Source organism: Homalodisca vitripennis, chromosome 7 (genome assembly GCF_021130785.1).
Source record: "Homalodisca vitripennis isolate AUS2020 chromosome 7, UT_GWSS_2.1, whole genome shotgun sequence".
Classification (NCBI taxonomy): domain Eukaryota; kingdom Metazoa; phylum Arthropoda; class Insecta; order Hemiptera; family Cicadellidae; genus Homalodisca; species Homalodisca vitripennis.
The window spans coordinates 25,036,820-25,057,666 of NC_060213.1; the positions used below are offsets into that span (position 1 = coordinate 25,036,820).

Sequence of the window (20,847 nt, forward strand, 5' to 3'; positions counted from 1 at the left end):
ATACCTGTATAGTACTAGTATACTGACAAGTTGTCAGCTTTTATGAAATAACGAATGTCTGGGCGTCGCGGGCTCTTGCTCTATTAAGAGTCTGATAAAAGTGATCAGTTCATGAACTAGGGATACATAGGAACTTAAGCCAGAATGCATAGGTTGAAAAAGTTACAGGTTCTCATTTGTAAAAATAGTTGGGTGGATTAGTTACAATAATGTATGATTATCATGTGTTTATATTGTCGATTCAACACCCTGAAAATTATACATAGTTGAACTGAACTTCCTGCTTCTTAGAAACTCTCCATTTTGTACAGTCATGTCTTAAGATTTACAGATTTGAGTTGCTGGGAGATATGTGGTAGAGACATAAGATTTTAGCGAGACCTAATCTTTATATCACTATAGATTTTAAAATTCAGTCAAGATTGAAATTTTATAAGCTTTGTACCAAAATCTCCATTTAACCCTTTCAGAATGAATGGATTATTTATAGCCCACAAAGTAAAGGACGATGTAGTCTATACTTAGTCCGCGTTGGTCTTGCTGATAAACCTGTCAGGTGATTTTATTGTGTATTAACTTTTTTTTATCCTTATTTATGTATCCTTATTTTTCAACCAATCAACAAAAAATTTGGTACTTTGATAAAACATAAAGTAATAAACTGACTTTTTAATATTTTATATCCAATTGAATTATTATGAAATATGGCACACTGTAGACAATTTAAATGTGAATAACAGGATAAAAAAATAAATAAAATGTTTTAATTTCCCTATTTACAAGTTCTTGTTTATTACTAATAAGTAGTGAGTTCAAAACTAAACAAATAACAAATTATTGCAGTTCTGTAAATGATATTTAGCTACAAATAAGTGTTTATTATTTCCATGTTCGTGCATTGCCATAAGTCTGCTGCTCCACGGTAAACAAAAAGATAACTGCTAATTCTTGTTTACTTTTAATTTTAAGTTGTATTGATATGCCCCTAATTCTTATTAGATGATGATATCACATGTCTCTCCACTTGGTCAGAATAATATTCTTGGGGAAATTCTAGTTGCTGGGACAGAAGTTGTCATGTTACTTGGAGCACTTAGAGTCCTTTGGTCACAGAGATGAAGCGTGGAGGCACCTCGTCATTACCATTACCACTGTTACTGTCCACTCTATACTTCTCCCCAGACATATACTTTCTCGCTGGCCTTTGAAGATCAGCGATTTCCTCAACTGACAGCACCCACACCGCTTGCATCCGAGAACACCTTGCTAGAGTACAGGGTGGCAGTGGATAGTTTTGGTTATGCTGCATCACCAATAATTGCATATATAGTTTGAGGGATTATAATTAAATTTCCACAATTCAATTTACCTGTGGTTTTCCACCACCGATGATCTCCATGCTGGGAATGAACCGGAAGTAGCACTGGCTCCACACTTGCAGTGCAGAGATGCCAGTCTCCACGGGGAGTGGAGGGGGCAGCAGCTGTGGGGTTGTGGACGTGGCAGGGGGGCAGTACAGGGGATTGTAGAAAAGTGAAACGTCACGATCTGAAAACTGCTCTCCCCAGTCCCACGCCGACCTCATCGTCAGCGGGTTATTTGGCTCCTAGGAATTACAAGAGAATTTTAAAGATTAGGCTGGTACGTTCCTCATCAAAAATTGCACTGTTTAGCTCATCAAAACATAAATTTAAAAAGGTTTATTGGTATATTAGAATCTGTAAATAGTGATTTTATTTCAACCAAAATTTACAAAAGGAAAATGGCAAGGATTGGAATTTCTATTTCAAAAGGCTGCTTGGCCAACCCCGTGCATGTCTGTTTTGTTAGATTTTGCTTTTACGTCTCATTGCTGCTCTGCGGCTTAGGGAACCTAATTTAAAAAATGTCAATTGTAAAATAACTGTGGACTTTACAATGGGACTCACTGATTTGGCGAGTTTTCGGTCGCGTTCACAATCGAAGAGGAACGTCTCAAAGATGGAAACGTGGGCTGAGTCCCACAGAGTCGTCAGGTACGTCTCAGTCATCTGGAAGTCAGCAGGGAATTGCTGAAGCAGCTGCCACACACAATCCAGGAACAGTAGAAACACTGGGGCCTATTTGAATATATTATAAGATTAATAAACAAAGGCCGATTCCTCTTTTCTACTATTGTTCTAAATCAAATAAGTACTTATTTTATACATGTTCACAGGACATTTTGAGAATGAAATGAGCTAAATCTTGAAATTTTGCATGCAACCTCAGCAAAGCCTGTCAGGCAACACATAGTGTGGTGTACGAGTACTCCTACATTTTTATATTTCTGTTATTATTCACTTATAGAAATGAGTTCTACATACTCAATCATTGAACAATGAAGTACTCAACTAATTTTGCAATGAAAGTGAAAAGAATATTGATAAATATTATTATACCAAAATATCTAATTATCATGAGCTACTTAATTAATTAACTGTATTGCATATTTAATTTCAATAATACTATTCAATGTGAATTTCACCATTCGAAGATGGCTAATTATTACTTAATTTATTTTATCTATGTCTTCTGCTTTTAAAAAAAATCCACAATTACACATGTTTTTTATATTTGTAATTTAAATTTTATAAGGAATTTGTAACTCATAATTTCATAGACTAAACTGTCATAAAACAACTGACATGAAACCCATTAAGAATAAAATTCAGTGTGAAGATCTACCACAACAGTTAATCTAACAAATATAACATCAAGTACAGTAAATTTTGATGTTAATCCATATAATTTGAAACAATCAGCAATTTATAAAAGAATTTGTACAAATTGTTGGTAAGAGAACGACAGTTCCACAATATTTTCGCTGTGAAAACTCCCAACTGAATTTCAAACAATCTTGGTGAACAAAGTTTAACATTATTTGATCAGGCCAATTAGTAGGTGAAATAATCCAATATGGAAACTATCGCATTATGTATAGACATGTCTATTGATGCTAACATTAAATACTATATGATAGCCAATAATTTTTTTTGTTTTTTTTTTTTTTTTTTTGTAATGATCTTGCAATAAGTGTCATGCTGCCCAGATATGTTTTCTTTAAAGAATGATTATATGATATTGTCCACTGTGCTTGTGTGACACTGTCTACTATGCTTGTGTGACACTCCACTGTGCTTGTGTGACACTCCATTGTGCTTGTGCGACACTGTCTACTATGCTTGTGTGACACTCCACTGTGCTTGTGTGACACTCCACTGTGCTTGTGTGACACTCCACTGTGCTTGTGTGACACTCCAGCTGTGCTTGTGTGACACTCCACTGTGCTTGTGTGACACTCCACTGTGCTTGTGTGACACTCCACTGTGCTTGTGTACCACTCCACTGTGCTTGTGTTATATTTCCAGCTGTGCTTGAGTTATATTGCCCAATTTCTTTTTGATATATAGTCAGCTGTACCTGTAAGATACAGTAGCTGTACCATGTAAGATAACAGTAGCTGTACATGTGAGATACAATCAGCTGTACCTGTGAGATATAGTCTGATGTACTTGTGAGATATAGTCAGATGTACCTTGTGAGATATAGTCAGATGTACCTGTGAGATATAGTCAGATGTACCTGTGAGATATAGTGATGTACTTGTGAGATATAGTCAGATGTACTTGTGAGATATAGTCAGATGTACCTGTGAGATATAGTCTGATGTACTTGTGATATATAGTCAGATGTACTTGTGAGATATGGTCAGATGTACCTGTGAGATATAGTGAGCTGTACCTGTGAGATATAGTCAGATGTACCTGTGAGATATGGTCAGATGTACCTGTGAGATATAGTCAGATGTACCTGTGAGATATAGTCAGATGTACTTGTGAGATATAGTCAGATGTACCTGTGAGATATTGCCAGATGTACCTGTGAGATATAGTCAGATGTACCTGTGAGATATAGTCAGATGTACTTGTGATATATAGTCAGATGTACCTGTGAGATATAGTCAGATGTACCTGTGAGATATTGCCAGATGTACCTGTGATATATAGTCAGCTGTACCTGTGAGATATTGCCAGATGTACCTGTGAGACATAGTCAGATGTACCTGTGAGATATTGCCAGATTTACCTGTGAGATAGATAATATAGTCAGATGATATACTTGTGATATATAGTCAGATGTACCTGTGAGATATTGCCAGATGTACCTGTGAGATATAGTCAGATGTACCTGTGAGATATAGTCAGATGTACCTGTGAGATATTGCCAGATGTACCTGTGAGATATAGTCAGATGTACTTGTGATATATAGTCAGATGTACCTGTGAGATATAGTCAGATGTACCTGTGAGATATTGCCAGATGTACCTGTGAGATATAGTCAGATGTACCTGTGAGATATTGCCAGATGTACCTGTGAGATATAGTCAGATGTACCTGTGAGATATTGCCAGATTTACCTGTGAGATAATATAGTCAGATATACTTGTGATATATAGTCAGATGTACCTGTGAGATATTGCCAGATGTACCTGTGAGATATAGTCAGATGTACCTGTGAGATATTGCCAGATGTACCTGTGAGATATAGTCAGATGTACCTGTGAGATATAGTCAGATGTACCTGTGAGATATTGCCAGATGTACCTGTGAGATATAGTCAGATGTACCTGTGAGATATAGTCAGATGTACCTGTGAGATATAGTCAGATGTACTTGTGATATATAGTCAGATGTACCTGTGAGATATAGTCAGATGTACCTGTGAGATATAGTCAGATGTACTTGTGATATATAGTCAGATGTACCTGTGAGATATTGCCAGATGTACCTGTGAGATATAGTCAGATGTACTTGTGATATATAGTCAGATGTACCTGTGAGATATTGCCAGATGTACCTGTGAGATATAGTCAGATGTACTTGTGATATATAGTCAGATGTACCTGTGAGATATTGCCAGATGTACCTGTGAGATATAGTCAGATGTACTTGTGATATATAGTCAGATGTACCTGTGAGATATAGTCAGATGTACCTGTGATATATAGTCAGATGTACCTGTGAGATATTGCCAGATGTACCTGTGAGATATAGTCAGATGTACCTGTGAGATATAGTCAGATGTACCTGTGAGATATAGTCAGATGTACCTGTGAGATATAGTCAGATGTACCTGTGAGATATAGTCAGATGTACCTGTGAGATATTGCCAGATGTACCTGTGAGATATAGTCAGATGTACCTGTGAGATATAGTCAGATGTACCTGTGAGATATTGCCAGATGTACCTGTGAGATATAGTCAGATGTACCTGTGAGATATAGTCAGATGTACCTGTGAGATATTGCCAGATGTACCTGTGAGATATAGTCAGATGTACTTGTGATATATAGTCAGATGTACCTGTGAGATATTGCCAGATGTACCTGTGAGATATAGTCAGATGTACCTTGTGATATATAGTCAGATGTACCTGTGAGATATTGCCAGATGTACCTGTGAGATATAGTCAGATGTACCTGTGAGATATAGTCAGATGTACCTGTGAGATATTGCCAGATGTACCTGTGAGATATAGTCAGATGTACCTGTGAGATATAGTCAGATGTACCTGTGAGATATAGTCAGATGTACCTGTGAGATATAGTCAGATGTACCTGTGAGATATAGTCAGATGTACCTGTGAGATATTGCCAGATGTACCTGTGAGATATAGTCAGATGTACTTGTGATATATAGTCAGATGTACCTGTGAGATATTGCCAGATGTACCTGTGAGATATAGTCAGATGTACTTGTGATATATAGTCAGATGTACCTGTGAGATATTGCCAGATGTACCTGTGAGATATAGTCAGATGTACCTGTGAGATATATAGTCAGATGTACCTGTGAGATATTGCCAGATGTACCTGTGAGATATAGTCAGATGTACCTGTGAGATATAGTCAGATGTACCTGTGAGATATTGCCAGATGTACCTGTGAGATATAGTCAGATGTACCTGTGAGATATAGTCAGATGTACCTGTGAGATATTGCCAGATGTACCTGTGAGATATAGTCAGATGTACCTGTGAGATATTGCCAGATGTACCTGTGAGATATAGTCAGATGTACCTGTGAGATATAGTCAGATGTACCTGTGAGATATAGTCAGATGTACCTGTGAGATATAGTCAGATGTACCTGTGAGATATAGTCAGATGTACCTGTGAGATATAGTCAGATGTACTTGTGATATATAGTCAGATGTACCTGTGAGATATTGCCAGATGTACCTGTGAGATATAGTCAGATGTACCTGTGAGATATAGTCAGATGTACCTGTGAGATATAGTCAGATGTACCTGTGAGATATTGCCAGATGTACCTGTGAGATATAGTCAGATGTACTTGTGATATATAGTCAGATGTACCTGTGAGATATTGCCAGATGTACCTGTGAGATATTGCCAGATGTACCTGTGAGATATAGTCAGATGTACCTGTGAGATATTGCCAGATGTACCTGTGAGATATAGTCAGATGTACTTGTGATATATAGTCAGATGTACCTGTGAGATATTGCCAGATGTACCTGTGAGATATAGTCAGATGTACCTGTGAGATATTGCCAGATGTACCTGTGAGATATAGTCAGATGTACCTGTGAGATATTGCCAGATGTACCTGTGATATATAGTCAGATGTACTTGTGATATATAGTTAGATGTACCTGTGAGATATTGCCAGATTTACCTGTGAGATATAGTCAGATGTACTTGTGATATATAGTCAGATGTACCTGTGAGATATTGCCAGATGTACCTGTGAGATATAGTCAGATGTACCTGTGAGATATTGCCAGATGTACCTGTGAGATATTGCCAGATGTACCTGTGAGATATAGTCAGATGTACCTGTGAGATATAGTCAGATGTACCTGTGAGATATAGTCTGATGTACCTGTGAGATATAGTCAGATGTACCTGTGAGATATTGCCAGATGTACCTATGAGATATAGTCAGATGTACCTGTGAGATATTGCCAGATGTACCTGTGAGATATAGTCAGATGTACCTGTGAGATATGGTCAGATGTACCTGTGAGATATGGTCAGATGTACCTGTGAGATATGGTCAGATGTACCTGTGAGATATATGGTCAGATGTACCTGTGAGATATGGTCAGATGTACCTGTGAGATATGGTCAGATGTACCTGTGAGATATGGTCAGCTGTACCTGTGAGATATGGTCAGCTGTACCTGTGAGATATAATCAGATGCACCTGTGAGATATAGTCAGCTGTATCTGTGAGATATTGCCAGATGTACCTATGAGATATATTCAGATGTACTTGTGAGATATAGTCAGCTGTACCTGTGAGATTTTGCCCAATGTGCTTGTGTGATATTGTTTATGTGCTTGCTTTTATATGGAAATTTATGAAAATACAGAGAATTACCAATTTAGTAATCTTCCCTTCTCACAATATAAGGAAACTTACCAAAAATAAAAAAATTGAGAACTATATAATACTCTACAAACATTTACTTTACTTTCAAATTGAGTTTTCTAAATGTAACAAATTTGGACCTCATTATTAATTTTTATTCCGGTATCAGCAACTTGGACACAATTTTGGTAACACGTTTACCAAATTTAATTTTTGTAGCTTCTTTCACACTGGAATTTGGTAATTGCGAAGGATATGGATCCCAATGTTCACATGTTTAATGTTCCCATCAAAACTAGATGCCTTTCATCATCTCTGCAACCTTCTTGCTAATCATTAAAGCATTCAATTATCTTGGAAACAGTTCTTTACATCAGTGCTTTACGCCTTAATTTCATTAAAAAATTGATGTTGAGCCTTTTCTCAATAAATTTTTCAGTTTCCACCGAGATGTCTGATAACCAAAATTGGTGGGTTTCATTGGCTGGCAGCTTAGGCACGAAGCAATGATCAAGAGTAAGAACCATACGACAGTGGATAAGTTCTTATATTTAGTGGTGCCTACCTCTTGAGTCTCAATGTTGTAGACATGGCCGAGCCGGGTGCAGAACGGGTGTCCCAATGCCACCCATTCCTTCTGGACCAGCGACTGGAAGCCGACGATAGATCGGAAGTAAGGGTCAATGAGCATCTGCGACAGGCTGGCCACCACACAGCACATGTCATACCCGTCACCTTCTGCTCAAACAACATGCACTTTCCATCAGATTCAAAATGGTACCGGTTTCATATGGATACATTTTTCTAATCACAAGAATAATTTTCATTCGGTTGGTGCAAGAACATCAAATCCCAAAATTAATAAACATTTCCCATAAAATTACTCTAAGAATAACCTTTTGCCTGATTTCAGTTAGTTGATTAATTATATATTAACTGAAAAACACTCAATTTGAGCAAATTTCTTGTTGAAACTGATTTAATGAAAGAAGAAAGCATACCTAAAATCTAATTCCCAGAAGTAACAATGTCATTTTATATTTTACCCCTTTTAGACATTTAACTGACCTTCACTTGTTCTAACTTGCCCTATCTCACACCTTACCAGATGTATAGATAAGTAATAAGAACGGAAGTTCCTAAAAATTTTCAGTAATTGAAATACCTTATATCGGGTTATAACTTATATGACAATATTGAGTAAATGTGCTCACTATTTATATTTACTACACTAAATATATTATATGATGTAAATATTTAAAATATTCACTAATTAACCCTTTGAACGCCGATATAAATTTAGTCATTTTTTAGATTACGCTCATTTAAGGTTAAAAAATAAAAATGAAAATTCCTTAAAGCTAATTTTTGTATTCCTTCCTAATGACTAATAGTCACACAAAGAAAATTTTACAATAATGTAATACTTGTATTAAAATAATCAAATTTTTTCATAATAATAGAATATTACAATCAAAATCAAATTTAGGTTACAGAGTAATCAAATGCATGTGATGAAAAATATGAAAACTCAAGGATAAGAAAACAAATAAAGTGTAATATGCTGATCTTGATTAGTTTTATTAGTTCTGATAATATTTGATTTAGGCAGTTGTACGGTAAACTTCAAAACAAAAATTGGGATGAAGCCATGGGGTCTCAGGACATGACTTGCAGCCATAATTACTCAACAGAAAAGAAAGAATAAAAACTTTATTATAACACCTAAAACATGGTAACAATAACTTTTTACAACTGTTTGTATAAGGAATGACAACGCAAGAACACTTCCCATAGGCACAATGCGTGCTCCACTGACAGTCGGTAATGGCGGATAGTATCGTCATCGGCGTACGGACGGGAGTGGGAGAACAGCTGCCGGCAACAAAACAATTTACTGTTTACCTACTGCGGCCAGCTGACAGCTGCAACTGGATTATTTGGTCAAGCCAGTACATTACTTTGTATTGTGGCTTATGTATTGAACTTATAAACGTCAAAAATAGTAATAAAATATATTTTTATCGATCGGCGGATTATTTCGTCTTTGGCGTTATAAGAACAAAACACATCACGGATTATTCCGTCTACGGCGTGCTAAGGGTTAATATAAACAACTGCCACGCCTAAACCTTTAATTTAATGGAGATAGCTTTTGAACAAGGTTGTTCCACCACTTTTTAAAAGAAAGTGTACATACAGTATTTCCATACCAAGTTTGGTTTAAGTCAGACAAAACAGTAGTTATTGTAACAACTCATACTGCTGAACACATTGGTATATACTTTCCAAATTTTGTTTGACTGCTATCATAAAGTCTCATTGAAGATTTGTAATATTATAAGGTGTTTTATCCCCTGAGGTTTCACTTTGATTTATACCTTCCAGTTGAACCCACACTGGGTACAGCAAAAACCAATGTGTCAATTAAATATGGGCTATCTTATGCATGTCCAGGAGCGGCACATCACTAACCACAAACTTCGAGTTATTGGGGTTCAAGGTTTATTCGATAGGTCTAGTCTACTATGGGAGATGACTGTTGGAGTTGGTTGGGCTTGTTCCCTAAGAATCAAGGTTCTTGCCAGCCTCTGGCTGCTTTGACTGGAGAGGCTGGCTCAGAGTTGGCTTTCCATTCTTCCGAGGCGACATGACTTGAGATTATACTTGACACTCTTGAAGCAGCGCAAAGGTCCTTATGCTAGGTGTAATTTTCTAAACTTCTTGCCCTAAGAGAACGCAAAAGGTGTTTTAAATTACTTGCAGTTTTTATCCTCTGGTCTATTTAGCATCATCATAGTTGAGATAAAATTTTTTCACAAATGCGATCGGCCCGCAATGTTTTACATTTTTATTGTTAGAAACTAAGAAATCTATCCATGCACTCACAAACACAAAGTATTGAACAGGCATTGGTTTAGGTTTCCATGATATTTATAAATACAAGATTTTGGTTTTTTGTAGGGAAGACATAAAATAATTTCCCACTTATTCTATCATCAGAAGTGATTATAATTGGTACATTTATAAAAAATCTTTTTAACACTTTGTACCCTGGGCCCTTAATACATGTTTCGGTGTGGCTCCCTGGGGGTTTTATGATGCTTTTAAAAAATTCTGTGTTATTAAAGTAATTATGTTATAAACTCATACTATATATTGTTTTAAAGATAGAGATACATACTTTTTTTAAATGTATACAAATATAAAATTTATTTTCAAAATAAAATTATTACATACTATGGAATGTTACATAAAAAATACAAAAAAAGTTTTTGCTACATAGCTTGTTAGTTCAGGTAGTTCGCCTTAGTGTGGTAATTTTTAAAGCACAATGGTCTGAATCAAATACAGGATCTCGCACATTTTCGTTTAGATCGTTCATAAAATCAATATTATTTTGTTCCCAGGTGTGTATCAAAATCATCGTCACTTTCCGACTCGGAGTCAAACAAAAGATCGCGAATTGAATCTCTTTTGATTTCATCACCCATATTATTTAAACTTGAAAATAAGAAGTAATGAATATCAAAGAAAATCAACGGAAAGTCGAGAAGAAAGAAGAAAGCTAGTGTAAATACAAAACAAAACACATGGATAACCTCACATTGCTTGCATTTGCCTGTACTTCATTCAGTAAGAAACTAAAGTTCTGATTATTTACAAACAAGTAAATTCACATTTATAATACATTATAATAACATTTGCTTCAGTATTTGTCGGAAAGATTTGTAGTAAGACATCACTAAGACTCACAACAACACAAAACGTGAAACTCTACAAAGCAAACTGACAGTACCGACGATCAGCCGCGGCGTCTACGATCAGCTGTCTAGACTCGTTTGTAGTACGACGATAAATATACGTATTTCATTACTAAAACGTGACCCAGGGATCTCAAAACCAACAAATACGAACTTAGATAACTAATGAACATAATCAAAACGTTTGAATCCAAAAATAAGATGACTGAGCTAAATGATACAATTAAATAACATGACCCGACCTATACTCGGGCTCAGGGTACAAAGTGTTAAAGGTATGCCACAAATCAAAATAAATTAGGAATACCGCTACACAGTCTGTCCTTGATATATCAGCACTGCAGGCATTATAAAAACTTTTTACCATCGTATTTACGTTGACTCACCCTGTAGGACGACAGTGAACTCGTTGTGCAGACCCATGGACGCTTCCTTCGCCTTGGCCAGACACACAGACACATTGTGTAACCACCGAGACACCTCCAGAAGTGAAAGGAAGTGGCTGTCCTGGATCCAGAACTGTCTCACATTCTCTGGAAGAAGCACAGAACGATCGTAACGTACCATCTCCACAAGTTATAGCTTAGTTTTACATAGTTATGTTTTCTTCACCTATATTCAACACATGAAAAAGTAGTAGAAGTATCCAGTTTTATTTTGGTTTTCATTATAATTAATATAAATTTTGGAAAACACCTGATGAGTGAATTTTTACTGCACTTGTTGTTAAACCTAAGAGAATTTATATTTGTTCATTGAAAGAAAATGCATTTTCTCTCCAAAAGAAAAAAACAAACATTGGTACACATTTAGTAATTTTTCTGAGAGTTTTAATGTTTATCCATGGTTTCTTTTTAGGTGAGTCTTTTTGAGAAATCAAATACAAAATCTTTAAATGACTCCCATTTCAACTCAGAACTTAGTTTATTCAAGGTAAACTGCTCTTTTTAGGGATACCCTGTATGTAGGAAGGCTGTTCAAAACGTACATGCTGAAACTGTCTGATTTAGTAAGAGTATGGCGGTGCTGCAGGAAGGTTAATAAACTGTCATTAGCTAAATTACATGTTGTACTCTGTTTACTGTAAGTGAAAAACAAACAAAAAAAACTGAAGATTGTGTTTTATGATGAGAAAATTGATATGCTGTAAGAAAATGGTGCCGTTTGTTCAAGAAGACCAGCATTGTTTTTCTGTGTGATAATGGTTATACTGTATTCAAACAAGGGTTGCTTGGATTTTAAGCTGGTTTTCCCTTCTTTCAAAGTATGACGACTGGGAGATTGATTTCTACCATGGGACCTCAACAGGAAGCAGTCCCTATCCTGAACCTTACCCATCCTGAATATCCTGACACTCCGGAAGCAAGTGCAAACTAGGACTAAGTGCAATGAGTAAGTCGGATGAATAACATTGTTTTGCACAGTAGTAAGAGACTGGATACACATAAGGAGTCAGAGAAGTTTGAAGATGATGACAAATTAGTCAAATATCATGGTTACCACAATGAGGGCATATTGCAAAACTCGTTCCTCAATACGACAAGTGCCTTCATGTTTGAGGCAGTTACACATTAAAATAGCCTAGAGTTTTAGCTTTAAATGAAAAAAAGTAAAATCTCTTTTGATGACTGGCATTTTTTTTTACAACTGAACAGAACCCACTTTCTCAACGGATCTCGTATCATTTGAAGCCTGCACGAACTAATACATACCAGGAGCACAGAGTTCCCGTAGTTTAACGAAGCTGACTTGCACTTCCCGCGGTGTCGGGACATCCTTGTTCAGTTCCATCACCTTGGGCTGGGCCAGTCGAGGATGACTCTTGCGCACAGTCTCCAACATCGTGTTCTCCTTCACTCTGCAGTAGATATATTAACAATCCAATAATACAAGAATATAAACTGTAATAGTGAGATATACCGTTCTATAGTACAATCCTATAAATTCTTCTCAAGATAACATTACAACGTTTAACGATGAGGGGATTTACAGTTCACGTTCAGTTTAATTCTTGTAAGCAATTTGAAAACAAGACTTAACCTCCCAAAATTACACTCTTTAAATATATACAATTTTATTCTGATTATAAAAAATAGCAGAGAAACCTTTTTGAGTGATTTTTATGTAATTAGTTAAGAAATAGAAAAAACATGTTATAATCAAAAGAATTATAATGTTTATAAAAAGGATTGTAAACAAGGCCAAACATTTTTTTCATCTTTTCCTATGATTAAACCATCCCACCTTTAGATACCCAATGAAGAGCCTTTCCTTTAAAAGGCAAAATTAAAAAAAAATATTCTCACTGTAGAATTTATAAGCCAAAAACTCAACAAATACTAGATATAATATTAGAAAAGTCATTTTCTGGATATTACTTAACTCGATAAAAAAAACAACTGGCACATAAAAACCATTGATTGTTCTCAAAAATAAGAATCTTCAAAATAAAATTTTTATGATTGATTATTCAAATTTACGATTTGAAATTTAATTTTGTAGTAAACAAGTTTTGAGTTTAAACGACCTCTCTTAACTCTGATAGTGCCATGCATACAAGTGGGATGGCTACATTTTAAGAGTACAGGTAAGGTTAAAATAAGAATACAAAGCAAATGGCTTAAAGCAATTTATTACAGTTCATTACAGCTGTATTATTGTTATGCACTGCTAATGTACTTAAAGAGAGTTAGTTACAAATCCATCCTAAGCCATATCGGTATAAATGGAAGCTCAGCAAGAATGATGCCTTTCTCAAGTCACACTGCAGCACAGGTGAGATGTTTGTGATATTATACTACATTACGACCAAAATGTGTTTGATCCCATATCGTGGGTGAAATATTTGTGATGCAACATCACAGCATGTGTGATAGCATGTCATATTGAATGAAATATTTATCATCGGTGTTATACTGCAGCGTGGGCAAATCGGTTTTTGATGGCCGACTCCTTAATTTTCTAATCTCAAATCCAATTTTTATACTTACCAGAAATATATGTACTTTTAGCACTTTTACTTTCAAAATCTTTACCGCTTTTAGCAATTTTGAAATTTTTTCGCAAAATCCTTTAACATGGTATTTTTAACCATGTTATACGAGGGTCGTCCACAAAGTAACCTCAGTTTTGAAATAAAAAATAAACCAGTTGAGATACAAAAAGTTTATTATATAAATGTTAAAACTACAGCTTTTCTCTACTTTTCTACATATTCACCATACAAATTCAAGCACTTATCATATCTTTTAACAGTTTTTGAAATTCCGTCTTTAAAAAAATCTGCCGCCTGAGAACGTAGCCAACCTGTCACAGCGTTTTGAAGCTGTTCATCACTCGCAAACCTCTGAGATGCAAGCCACCGCTTCATGTACGGGAAAAGATGGAAATCACTGGGAGCCAGGTCCGGGCTGTAAGGGGTGTTGGTCAAAAACGTCCCATTTGAACTTTTCCAAAAGTTCTGTTGTCCTTTGAGCTGTATGAGGGCAGGCGTTGTCATGGACAAACACAACACCAGATGTCAGAAGACCACGACGCTTGTTTTGAATCACTCGTCGTAGCCGTTTTAAGGTTTCACAGTAAGCTGCAGCTGTAATGGTCGTACCACACTCCATAAATTCAACGAGCAAGATGCCCTTAGCATTCCAAATTTGTTGATTTTGTTTGCTTTTATAACTTACCTCCACAAAACTGCATCATCTGATCATATTCAAGCTGTAGAGCATATATCACATACACAGTGAATAAAAAACAAACTATATTTAGTAAGATAACAAATCATCTTATACGCATTTGAGTTCTTATAAGGCAGGAAGAGCAGGCTTACCTTCACCGCATTAGGTTAGTTCCTCTAACCTAACTTGACGTAGGCATACTACGATGGAAGACAAACAGTGTAGTTTTTGCCTACTAAGCACATTGCCAACTGCTGGAAGAAATATTACTAGTTTTCCATTTCACATAATCAGTGTTACCAAATTGCAGAGACAAAGAGGTGGCATCTACACTGATGTCTATTTTTTAAACTATATCTCATTTGTGCACTGTACTATATCTACACAGTACATGTTGCCGAATTTTGAGTAATCCTGTGAGGGAAGGAGAACATTAAAAAAAGGAACAGTAGCTGATGTCTAGATTATTGAATCGGACATCCAGTATAATTGGACTACTGAATACCTTGGTAATGTCCAGGAGGCAGTATCCGGCCTGAAGCTGCTTAAGATTTCTGAGCCGCCACTGACGACAATACTCCGCCTGGAAGAAAGTTAACAAGTTATAAATCAAATTTAATCAGACACTGAACAGTTATGAACTAAATTATAGCACTAATTACAGTTAATTCATTTAACTATGCACTATCCAAACTGTGATTATTTACAAGGGTTGCTATCTTAAAAATAAAAATGATAATTTAAATTTCTATACAACTAATTCCTAGCACAAAATGTTAATTTGAAATCGTTTTGAATCTGAATAGCCATTTGTATAATTCATTCATCTAGTTGAAAAAGTTCTATGGTTTTCAACATTTTTATTAGATAACTTGTGATCTTGTTCTTCTTTACAGTTGTTTTTGTAGTTTCACTATTAATTTAGAAAATTAATTCAGAGTGTCTGGATTATTAAATGGCAATTGAGGTCAATGAGTTGGTACACTATTCATGTATAAATATGTTCATTTTATATGAACAATTCAGATTATCAATATTTCCAACTTTCATATCTATCACCGTTCAATCATAATGATTTATCACTCATCTAAATTTTGGTAAAAATATTTTGTTTGACGAAATAAATAAAATACACTTTCTCAATTCCACAAATTTTATTTTATGATTGAGAAAAACGAATGGCTTCAGCTAAACTTACACAACTACAGTATAGAATTTGACTTAACAAACAGTTAAGAATACTACTGTGTTTATATTGTAACATTGGCAATGAAATGTAGAAAAATCTAGTGAAACCCTTTACATTGAATACATGCAAAGCGTTCCTATGAAATGACATCAGACGTAACAGTGAATGTTAGCGCAAAGGTGGCACACATAATGATGATAGGTTAACAGCTCAACATAGCACAAAGACCATGCTTTAGTTGGTGAGTCATCCACAGGTACAGACAATCATTAAAGTACACTGTATTTGCTAAAGAGCTGAGAAACTGTTTTCTGTTTGCGCACTAACGCTTCAAAAGACTTGTGACGATTTGGATGGATTTCTTGGAAGCAACGTGTCACCGTGTAGGACTAGGCTTGTACCCGCCTGCACGATGAAGGTGGAGCGACCATAATCCTAATTACACTATATTCTCCTACCAGCTTTCATAAGAATTTTAAGTTGTAATTTAAGGACCAAACACTAAAAGTAAATCGTAAAACAATTCTATAACCGCCAAAGATAATCTACCCTTACCGACACCAACTTACACATACCGACACGCCGACCTCCCATCACGACCAAACCCGGCCCGACATACTAACAATTTAGAATTTACAATGACCCCTCTATAATTTTCCGGCACCTAACCCCCCCCCCCCCTGATTATTAAATCAATCCATAGTGTGACACACAATTCTTAAAATAAATAATAAAAATAAGACTTGCGACAGGTAATATTTCCGTCACCGCCACTCGCCGATCAGACGTCCTCACTGGTCCCTGACTCAATCTAGACTCCTCCTTATCAGACCACCGGTCCTCCATCCGCACGCGGCTTATCAGAAAGACCGGTTCTAATCGTTGATTCGGCGGTCTGATAAATGTGGTGGGCAGTCACCACAGACTAGTAGCTTTTTATCAATGTGTTTGTTTGTACAATGAAAGGTTGGAATCCAGTGACTTAATTAGTATTCCACAGGATATCTATCAATGTAGACAAGGCTGAAATCTGTGCGTTTCATTATATGTGAAACCACTAGCCATTTGCTAATGGTTAGTAAATAATATTTGACAACCAACTGATCTTAACTAATAATAAATCTACAATCAAAGCCTCACCTCAATCACTTATTGCTCTCCTTAAACAATTCTATTATTCTTTCTTACATATATATGTATATGAAAGTATGTCAAGCCCAAAAATATATGTAAGATAAATATAGGTGCCAGATTAATAACCTATTGTAATGGAACACTCAAGATATAGTATAGTATTTTTGTAATGCTAAAGATGGCAAATGTTCAAAAATCAGTAATTCTACAGTATTATCACTGTAAATAATAAACTTCAAACAAAAAACCATTGATATAATTAGGTAGAAACAGAAAATTACAGAATTGTCTCTTTTTTAAATATCAAGTACATAACTAAAGTATAAACTTTTTTAACAACAAAATTAATATGGCACTAAAAAAAACTCATAAAATGTATTTTTCAGGGCCCCATAACTTAAAAAAGAGCTAAATACCAAAACAAACTTCACACTTTCTGTATGAAAACACAAGTTTTCAAGCTTTTAAAAATAGAATAAATTTGATACGTTTTCTGTACACGAATTAATATTTCTGATTACTTTTTGAGTCATCTGTGTATTTAGCAATTTAAAAATCTAAAACTAGGACTAATATAAAAACACAGTTAGTTTCGATATTATATTTGAAATGTTTACAATTAACTGTAACACTTATTTCAAGAATTGTAAATTTCTGATGGTGTTTTTCTTATACATAAATTTATTGATAACATTAAAATGTGAACATTTTTAAACGGTATTTTTCAAGAGCTGCAACTTAAACGCCTTCAAAATACAGGCATGCCGCTACGATACACTGCGGTCCTACGATCTGACCCAGGAATCGTCTCATGGTGCAAGGACAATAGCTATCAGTAATTTGCATACTACCAATCAGCTATTGTATGCGAATAGATGGTGCAGACATGTGGTGATGTATGATCATTTATATTTAAAACTAGCGGACCCGGCGCGCTTCGCTGCGCATTTCAATAAGTTTCCCGCGGCTTCGCACGCAATTTCCCGTTGAAAACAGTACACTATATTCACTTATTCATTTTCTATCACATTCTAAACATTGCTGAGATAATTGATAGTCGTTCCTTCGTGAGCTTCTTGGGCGCATTATGAAGGTATGTACCACATTCCTGCCTCTATCTAGCTGTTTCTCGCACGCAAATCTTAAGAAAAAAACATTTTTTTTTTTACTAATAAATTTTGATTTTATCTCCGATGCCACATTCTTTATATTTGTAGCCAACGTAAGATAGTCAAAAAAAAACAATTATGATTTTATCATTGCATTGCTAGCCAACGTAAGATAGTAATTATGATCAAGCATGAGCATGGTTTATATTAAATAAATATTGCAGTTAAAGGTGAATTTTTACGTCAAATTTGAATTGTATTATCTGGATAGTAAAGTCTATGTTTAACAGTGATTGCAGAAACAGTTTAAACAAAATTTGTCGTTTCTCTTAAGCTTACTCTATGCTTTAAAACTATAAGTGTAGTAATTAAATTATATATAAATATATTTTTTGTCGCATTATATATGTTTACAAAGAACAGCTGATTAAAAATTTGAAAAGACTCTTTCACTTAATAACATATGTTTGCTGCAATGCATTTCTTACGGGTATTTCTGTAACCAGTGGGGCGGAATCCTGAATCGGGAAAGGGATAAAAAGTATCCTATAAACCTTCTACAGATCAAGACGAACAAATTAAAAAAAAAATTAGGCGAATCCGTCCAGCCGTTTGTGAGTGATGCTGTTACACACGAACAGTTTCATTTTTATATAATAGATATTAACTGTGAACAAACTATTATTAAAAATATGGTAATAATTTCTTCTTTCTATGTTTTTCTATACAGATATTACAATAATAAAAGAATCAGAAATTGGTGTAGTACCAATCAGCTATTATTTGCAAACAAACTAATTTAAAAATTTTGTGGATTCAAGGTTTAGCTTGCAACATATCACTAGTCATGACACATAAATATTTTGAAAACAATGGTATCGGAATTATGTGAAAAGAGCCTCAGCACAGAGAATTACCGACACCTCGATAACGCTAAGAAACAAGGTGTCAATTATTGGAACCAACCCATCCTTAATAAAACCCAACATTTTATTTCTTCACTGGAAATTTTATGTTGGATTTATTATTGTGTTTATTGATTAAAGAATTTTCAGTTGTGTTTCTTGCGTTTTATTTCAGATGGCCTAGGTTAAATTCCAATCAATTTTAAGCACTATGAGTAATTATTAATAATTCAAAATTCTTCAGCATTTTATTCTGAATTCCAAAATTGCTTTCCTTTTAGCCTTATTTAACACAAACGAATACTACAGCTGTACACCACTTTGTATTTGATACTGATCTAAACATGATTTTAATGTGTCAAATGTTAAAAGAAGTAAAAGTAAAAATTACCAAACTGTTCTTTAACCTATTCTATTGCCATATCTAAGCCTCGTGACCTTCAGTAAAAGCTGTATCAAATTTGAAAAAAGAAACATGTAGTCTAATATATCCATATTTAATATATGAGTTAATAACTGCAACACAGTCAACTTAAAATGTGATTTGAAGAATGTCCTTTTATTATTAGAAATATTCCAACTCATAAAATCTTCTAAATAAAAAAAAAATGCTAGTAATACCAAAGAAAACTAAAACCTTAAATAGATTTAGATTAGATTTTATTTTTGAATTTATCCAGCACTGGATGTTTGTAAAACTAAGATTTAGGTCATGTTTGATAATTTATGAAAATTCTTCTTTCTTGCTTCATTGACGAGTCACATCTATGATTGATATCGACTAAGCTGGAAAGTAATTTTGATATTCTAACCACCATCACCAGTCTCAGAGGCACAGAGATTTTCAGTCACAAATGAATGGCAAGTGAACTCAGTTCTTCGCTAGGTTTCTAAACATTAGAAACATCACAAAAGCACCAGTGAGCAGCACAGAATAACACATTCCATGCACTTCAGGCACATCATATCTAAACTCACCTGCCGAGCACGCTTATCTTCTTCAAGGGCAATAAACAGTGATACCAACAACACTAAACGGGCTGGTGACTCTTCGACCGATATATACACAGGTGTTTATGTGGCACACATAATAGCGGGCTGCAAATCTAACATTAGCACAACATCCAACATTCCGCTAGACAACACTGAAAGCCGAAAATTGGCTAAGTAGATATTCCTCATTAGCAACACAATTAAATAAAAGTAAAATATTACAAACAAGAAACAATACGAATAAAGCACATCTGTGTACAAGGTTGAACTAAAAATTAAGCTACATATTGGCAAAAATAATAAATAAAATTTACTAAGAGAACAAATTTACTTCCAAAGAATGTATTTATCTTCTTGTTCCCTAACAATGATATTCCTATTATTTGTTGTCTGAAAATTTAGTTATAGTGACATACGCTATGAGTAAAGTATCATTTTGTAATATTCACATTTCGATCCCCCTACTAGAATTACCTCATCTAGTAAATTCCTTTCTCAGAGTTAATAATTCAATCGACTTTAGGTTCTTTAATCAAGCCACTTTTACACTGGCAAGAATTTCCGCAAGTTTCGTGTTTGACAGTAAAGATTCCTAGTCTAAACGGGCACAAGAGCTCCCGCTATCGGCAAAAGAATTGGACAGCAGTTTCGGCCACTA

General features: G+C 35.1%; 1 protein-coding gene across 2 annotated transcripts in view; it reads right to left on the reverse strand.

Moving 5' to 3' along the window:
* LOC124365701 (myotubularin-related protein 10-A) overlaps positions 1–20,847 on the reverse strand; it is a 43,509-nt gene that overhangs the window by 5,527 nt on the left and 17,135 nt on the right. Inside the window, exons 8-13 of one of the 2 annotated variants that reach the window (XM_046821638.1) lie at positions 15,365–15,442; positions 12,898–13,043; positions 11,572–11,718; positions 7,987–8,159; positions 1,929–2,099; positions 1,370–1,606 (exon numbers count right to left, since the gene is read on the reverse strand). In XM_046821638.1, the coding sequence (XP_046677594.1) occupies positions 1,370–1,606; positions 1,929–2,099; positions 7,987–8,159; positions 11,572–11,718; positions 12,898–13,043; positions 15,365–15,442 (952 nt within the window). The remainder of the gene's footprint in view (positions 1–1,369; positions 1,607–1,928; positions 2,100–7,986; positions 8,160–11,571; positions 11,719–12,897; positions 13,044–15,364; positions 15,443–20,847) is intronic. The other variant, XM_046821639.1, reaches the window with a different exon arrangement.